General features: G+C 41.3%; 1 protein-coding gene across 2 annotated transcripts in view; it reads right to left on the bottom strand.

The window, feature by feature from the left end:
- Nucleotides 1-5,731: 5,731 nt before the first annotated feature.
- Nucleotides 5,732-7,942, bottom strand: part of entr1 (endosome associated trafficking regulator 1) — a 13,210-nt gene continuing 10,999 nt past the window's right edge. The window contains exons 9-10 of one of the 2 annotated variants that reach the window (XM_039802505.1): nt 7,112-7,230; nt 5,732-6,326 (exon numbers count right to left, since the gene is read on the bottom strand). In XM_039802505.1, coding sequence (XP_039658439.1) covers nt 6,236-6,326; nt 7,112-7,230 — 210 coding nt within the window. In that variant the 3' untranslated portion in view covers nt 5,732-6,235. The remainder of the gene's footprint in view (nt 6,327-7,111; nt 7,231-7,942) is intronic. The other variant, XM_039802506.1, reaches the window with a different exon arrangement.

Genomic DNA, 7,942 nt, shown 5'->3' with positions numbered 1-7,942 from the left:
AACAACCTTGACAATGAGCCATTTTTTTATTACTGTATTTTTCTAATATGTGAAGCTTGTAACCTGTAGGCTCCTCACTGTGCATAATGTTATTTTGGTCATGACAAAAGAATATTAATAAAAGAAATCAAGCCACAATGTCTCACTTTTTTATAGACTTTTATTCAAAAATATTGATTTCTCTGCTGTGGAGCCTCCATTTTTATCTATCTATCTATCTATTTATCTATCTATCTATCTATCTATCTATCTATCTATCTATCTATCTATCTATATATCTATATCTATCTATATATCTATCTATCTATCTATCTATCTATCTATCTGTGTATCTATATATGTATCTACCTATCAATATGTTAATGTGTCACTATGTATACTCTGTCTGTCTCTAGCCTATCGGTCAATGTGTAAATTTAAATGTAAGCCTAAATATAACTAAACAAATCACACTATAAATGTCACTATATCACCAAAAATCCGCTATCTCAAAATCAAACTCCTCTCACAAAAACCCACGAGGTCAAGGTGCGTTGACTTCACCTTTATACAGATGTGCGATTGTGTGTTTCCGACCCTGTCAATCAAATGCTGATTCATGCCACCTGTTGAAACCCTTGTGAAACACTCTGATGCTTCATTTAGCCGTAGTCACGTGACATGGGTGTTTTGAATCACGCTTTGGATCAGTGTTTCGAAACATCTGCGCTTCGGGATCTCGACAAAGCTTCGGAACGTCAGTTTCACTTCAGCCATCCCTATTTACTCCTGCCTTTTGTTTCACCTGCTGGTTTTCCAGCCCTTGTGCTGCAGTTTTTTGTTATAATAAAATCCCTGAGTTCAACCATCTCCTGCCTGCCTCCCTCTGCGTTTGGGTCCACATTCCCTGCTCCCTCGTCACAGTACGAACCAACCAGACATGGGCCCAGCAGAATTCAAGCCTCTCCTACACCCACTGGAGTATGATGGTGAGCACCTCAGTTCTCTCTTCCGTTCCCTTTCTGAGGTGGATCCCACCCTCACCTGGCGCCTTATGATGATCCGCTGGGATGAGGTTGAGCAGGAGTTTGGCCCTCCACGTTTTGAGCCTGAGCCGACCGGTTTTCATGAGACGACTCCTCACCCCGAACTGATGTGCAGCTCTACGGACTCTGGGCTGACATGCAGCCCCTTCCCAGACTGCTGGCCTGCTAGCGGCCTTCCCCCTGAGCCCAGGCTAGCTAGCATCTCCCTTGAGCCCAGGCTAGCTAGCATCTCCCTTGAGCCCCGGCTAGCTAGCATCTCCCTTGAGCCCAGGCTAGCTAGCATCTCCCTTGAGCCCCGGCTAGCTAGCATCTCCCCTGAGCCCCGGCTAGCTAGCATCCTCCCTGACTCTAGGAGGGGAGGGTTTCTAAGGTAACATCTGAGATAGTATCCAGAGAGATACAGTTTTTAATATCTCAGCATCCCACATTTCTTCAGGGCAAAGAGCTTTTCGAGTATTGCGCCGAAACTACATTCCGCCAACCTGCATCAGATGCTCATTATAAACAAATAGAATCCAAATTATCCAAATTACAAAAAATGAACGATAATCTTATGAATAAAATAGATGCCTTGCAAACCACTAATACACAATTGTTTGAGATGGTCACAGTCTTTGGTACAACACTATCCAGTCAGGTTAGGGCCCTCAATACACTGTTGGCCCCCATGATCGCCATACTTCAAAAGACAATGACAAAAAAGCATTAAATCAGTTTATTGGTTGCGTAAAATATAAATAAATACATTTTAAAAAGCACATTAATTGCAAAATGGCTCCCCCCGCCAAAAAAACTGAACCGCTACGTGTATGTACTGATAGTAGTGATGAAGATCTAGATTGGCCGTGTGAGGACGATTACACACGTGCAGCAAGCAATCATCAGGATTATTTACGATTGTGTGAGAAACAGACAAAAATATTCGACGCTGTGTTGGGCTATATGTCTAGTGATAGCGATGATAGCGATGATAGAGATGATAGAGATGATAGAGATGATAGAGATGATAGAGATGATAGAGATGATAGCGATAGTGAGACAACAACACAAGAATCAAACAGTCTTGTCACATCCCCACAGTCAAATCATGGTCCTTCAACCGTATATCCAGACAATACGCAGTCGGCATGTTTTGAGAGTGGCCAGTCGTCAAAACGTATCTGTACAGATGCTTATAGCTGTCCACCCCTGTCCACAAGTACATACGTTGTACCCCAAAACAATCCTCAGGGGTCTGTACAGTGTGGGGAGGGGAGGGTTTCTAAGGGAACATCTGAAATAATATCCAGAGAGATACCGTTTTTAATGCAACTGAATTTCGTCAAGATGTTCTGCGAAATATTGATTTGGATGATACTGGTAGTGTGCCAGAAGGCGTGCATAGCACCCTGACAGGTTTAATAGAGAGGGCCTTAGACAATGCAACCCAGGACAGTGTTTTAAATGTAGAGTTAAGGGGGCCCGCCGTAGCTGTCCCTATCCAAACTATGTTGAACTCCAGCGATGGATATAACACTGATACATTTCTGGAGCAAATCTCACAAGCTATGCAAAGTAACGATAATTCACTGACCGAGGAGTCGTCTAGTACTCCTAGACCATTTAGTACTACAACCCCCATTACTACGACTCGTTGGGCTACTTTTTAATCTATTTTATTATTATTTCTATTGAGCGTATTTTTTTATTCATTCATGTGAATAAAAAAAAGACAGTATTGAATGTAAACTGTGACATTAAATGAATGTGTTTTACACAAATGTTATATTTGCTTTTAACGTTTTTTTTATTATTTCTATTGAGTGTATTTTTTCTTTATTCAATGATGTGAAAACCTAAAACTGTGTAAACTGTGACCGTAACGTATGCCACACTGTGTGTGTGTGTATAACTAAAAGATAATGTATGTGAATATATGATTGTATCAATGATACAAGAAAAAAAAAATTTCTGTAATGTGATAGCAGAAGACAGTATTGAATATAACCTGAAACAGTAATGACTGTGTTTTACACTCATTTTACCTATTGAATGCATTTTTTCTGTATAGATCTCTTTTTAAAAAATAATAAAAGGAATAAAACATCAAAAAAAGAGATACATCAATATATTCCACATTCTTTATTATTGAAAAAGCATCATCATTACACAAGACTTTTCACACAGTTTTTTAAGAGGAAATGGATACTTTCTTGAGGAGAAACGGTAGGTGATTGGCCAAAGCTATCAAGAACCAACCCAGTTTGGTTTCGGTAATGTAAATACCCAGCCAGTGTTCACCAGGCATGTTACTAGGAGGAGGATTTACCACTCACATCGCAGGCAATTTACAAATGACGGTTTTTGGGAGCTGATCACATGGCATGACACCTAAGAAATTAGTTTCCCTAGTCATTCTTTTTCTAAGTATGCTGGTAAGCTCTATTGTATTCATCTTAGTAGTGGTCCAACAGGACTGGTCTTCGGTTAGATATTTCTATTACAGAATCAAAAACAGATTAACAGATCATGGTCGACTTTGCTGGTCTTAATCAGTGAAACGTTTCCTGACCCCCCCACCATCAGGTTCCAAATTGAAAGAAAACAATGTATAACCATCCCTGAAATCTGATCGTGTTATAGCTAATGATCGATCCTTAAAATGACAGCCTGTTGATTCCACCATCTGATAATATTCTCGCGCAGATTGACCTCAGAGATCCATGAATTGAATATCTCTGGCCGGTATAACCATGTCATGAGTACTAGATCTTTACGACCTGTTTTCTTTCTAGCCACAACTTTCTCTATTTGAAACACTTTGTTTTTGTCTACTTTTACAGCCTGTAACTCTGCTTGGTAAAAGGTCCCTGTCAATGTCTCCCCGCTATTGTCTTTTAGTACATAAACAGGAGGCGTCCTACCTATATGTTTTGCTATTGTAAAAAACTTGTCTGTAAACGTTTGTTCATAACCCATAACCTTTTTGAAACAAGCCTCTGTGCTTTGAAAGCCTCTTGGGTGACTAAAATTTATCACAACAAACAATGGATTATGAGATTATATTCAGCCTTTTCCTTCTTCTCGAACAATCTATTTCTTTTTTACCAATTAAAAACAATACATATTGATAAACTATTTCAAAATAGTTTAAAAGAATTATCACCATTCTTCAAGGATGCACTGACGGCTTGGTTGAATTTCCAGTACCACCCTCCCGATACAATTCAAGATATTCAGACACAGTTGCTATGGATGAATTCAAACATTACGGTTGGAGACAAGCCATTGTTGTGGGAGGAATGTGTCAAAAATGGGCTAATTTTTGTCAATGACCTTTTAGACTTATCTGGAGATTTTATTTCTTATGAAAACTTGAGAAAACTTTTTAGCATTTCTCTCGATCGGTTACAATTTAACCAGCTAATTTCTGCAATTCCCAAAATTTGGAAAATAAAATTATAAAATGGTAAGAAGAATAAATTAATGGTTTGTCACCCACCAATAAGATGTTTAAAATGGTTATCTGGTGTAAAGATAAATAAAATAATATATATTTGGAAATTAAATATCACAGGTACTTCACTTTTTCCACACAGAACCTGCCTGTTTTAGGAAGATGAATTTAATGAACCAGTTTGTGGAAAGATTACTTTAAAACAAGCTATAGAACTACAATTTATACATATTCCAGAATATTTCAACTTAAAATCTTTTATAAAATTATTGCAACAAAAAAAGTCTCTGTTTAAATGGCAGATAGAAAAAGACCCTTGTTGCAGGTTCTGTGGGGATGAGGAGGAGGACCTGATGCATTTGTTTTATTTTTGCCTGCACGTGGCTAAATTTTGGGCCAATATACAGATATGGTTAAGGTCTATGGATATTGTTTTGCGAATCACACCTCAGAATATTTTGTTATGTGTGTTTGAGGGTAAATGCAAACACTTTTTGAATATGATTATTTTGATAGGTAAAATGTTTATTTTTAAATCTAAAACTATATCAAATGTATGTATAAAACACTTTAAGAATAGTTTATCATCAGCATTTGCTAGAAACAATTATAGCAACAAATAACAGAATAACTGAGCATGAAAAGAAATGGAATGTCTGTTTACTTGATTTAGAGATATAAATATTAGGTGTACTCTCTTAAAGGAGTGCCATGTGTAACATTCTCTTTGTTTTTAATTTTGTTTGTTTTGTGCTTCTTTTTATTTATAGTTTGCTTTCTGGTTAAAACACTATGAATGTGGGGTTGATTGTGGTATGAATGCATGGGGGAGTGGTAGGGGTGGGTGGGGGGTTTGAAGCTTGTTTTGTCTTTCTATGTAATTCCTAATTTGTTGTACGTATTAGATTCTAAATAAAATAAAATAAAAAATAAAAAGCCTCTGTGCTTTGATATCCTAACCGTATCACCCAGCTGAAATTTAAACACCACCAATCCAGGGTTTTTCTTTATTGTTTGTACAGAGGGGTGGAAGGGGTTTTTTTTTTCCTTTTTTTTTCTGGCGCGGGGGGGCCTTTTTATTGAACTATGAATCATGTGATAAAACATGCGATTAATCACGATTAACTATAGAAATTCAGCGATTAATCACGATTAAAAAAATGGTTTCTACATCTTTTCAGCAGTCTTTATGCTAAGCTAACAGAAGATCAGAGTTGATTAATGAATAACAACGCGCTGCAGCTGTTTACAATTTATATTTAATAACACTCAATACAAAAAAAACACATTGCTATAATCCAACCGACCAATCAGCAGCCAGCATTTCCTCCGCCTGCTGTGATGTCATCAAACGTCAGGATCTTCACTTTCAGAATAAAATGCCTGAGAGGACAAATGTCTCCCGTCTGAGGGTGATGCTAGATCACACCCGCTGGACGAGTCAACGTCAACAGACGCTACATGTGGCTACATGCTAATGGGGGGGGGGGGGGCTGCAGATGACATGTTGAACTTATTTAACTTTGTCCTAACAGCATGACATGTGGTACAGGACACGTGGACAGTGTTCAGAAATGGAGCCATCCCATTGGTTCAGAAGCATTTAGTGTATTGGTAGAAGTGCAGCTACAGCCAGTCTCCAGCTTCATGTTGTAGCAGGACCACGTGCTGAGGTGTGCCGTGTTGACGTGTTGGTGTGGAGACGTGTTGCCGTGGAGACGTCCAGCGGGCCGGACCAGACCGGGTCCGGAGCAGTCTGAGCGTGTGCAGGACTTCAGGACTCTGGGTCCAGGTCTGAGATCTTATCAATGGACTGAAGCAGCTGAGACACGAGACACAGAGTCTCTGCTTCTCCCAACAGACGGCTAGAGACAGACAGACAGACAGTGAGACAGACAGGCAGAGAGACAGACAGACAGTGAGACAGACAGGCAGAGAGACAGGCAGGCAGTGAGACAGACAGGCAGGCAGAGACAGGCAGGCAGTGAGACAGACAGGCAGACAGGCAGTGAGACAGACAGGCAGTGAGACAGACAGGCAGAGAGACAGACAGACAGTGAGACAGACAGGCAGAGAGACAGGCAGGCAGTGAGACAGACAGGCAGGCAGAGAGACAGGCAGGCAGTGAGACAGACAGGCAGGCAGAGAGACAGACAGACAGAGAGACAGGCAGGCAGTGAGACAGACAGGCAGACAGGCAGTGAGACAGACAGGCAGTGAGACAGACGGACAGGCAGAGAGACAGGCAGGCAGAGAGACAGACAGACAGACAGTGAGACAGACAGACAGAGAGACAGGCAGGCAGACAGACAGTGAGACAGGCAGGCAGTGAGACAGACAGGCAGAGAGACAGGCAGGCAGAGAGACAGACAGACAGGCAGTGAGACAGACAGGCAGGTAGTGAGACAGACAGTTAGACATACAGACAGACAGACAGACAGACAGTGAGACAGACAGACAGACAGACAGAGAGACAGGCAGGCAGACAGACAGTGAGACAGGCAGGCAGTGAGACAGACAGGCAGAGAGACAGGCAGGCAGAGAGACAGACAGACAGGCAGTGAGACAGACAGGCAGGTAGTGAGACAGACAGTTAGACATACAGACAGACAGACAGACAGACAGGTTCCAGTGGTCTTAATGAACTGACCTGATGGAGGAGTGGGCGTGGCTCGCCGTCTTGTTCAGGTACTCTGACGCTACCTGAGCGTTGCGTCTCATCGTCATGACAACCTCAGACTCTGCTGCCTTCAGACTGTCATTCTCCATCTGAAACACACACACACACACACACACACACACACACACACACACAGACACACACACACAGACACTGATTACTCCACATTGTCATTGTGATATTTTGTGATTACATTCTGAATCTGCAGCGTTCTCCGTCAGGTAGCCTACATCAGTAAGTCAGTAGTAGGGTATACAGGAGAGTTGCATTTGAAGTGGTTTGGGGTCCTTCTGTAAGTAATTTTGGGGTACAATTTGGTTTTGATGAATTCTACAAGCAGCAATACCACAGGCCAAGCAATCGGCCCGTTACAAACAGGCACATTTTCAACGGGCATACCGAAGACTATAGAACTTTTGGAGGGAGAGTTTGAGTTTTGTCGCCCCCATACAGAGACACTAGAGCTTTTTCATCTGCTGCACTGATGATGCCTTTTCCCACATTTTCCTGTGACTGGCTGAACGCCTGAGCTAGTGTCATTCTTTACTTTCTTCAGTGCCATTCCCTTTCCTATGCCAAATGGACGAGACCTAGAATCACAGCCTAAAATGGCATGGATAAAGAGGAGATTGTCAAACACCTCCTTCGTCTGCTTTATGCAGCATATCCGTCTTGGTTTTGCTGCTTTCTTTGGTTCTGGTGCCAGAAACAGCTCCTGTGCATTCAGATCAGCATGATGCAACAAGAGTCCTAACAAGTCTGTGTCATCACCTACTGAGACTGTTCTTTGGTTCTGGCAGA

Source organism: Perca fluviatilis, chromosome 6 (assembly GCF_010015445.1).
Source record: "Perca fluviatilis chromosome 6, GENO_Pfluv_1.0, whole genome shotgun sequence".
Classification (NCBI taxonomy): Eukaryota; Metazoa; Chordata; class Actinopteri; order Perciformes; family Percidae; genus Perca; species Perca fluviatilis.
The sequence above is the reverse complement of the archived record's forward strand: the minus strand, read 5'-3'. Positions and strand labels throughout refer to the sequence as shown.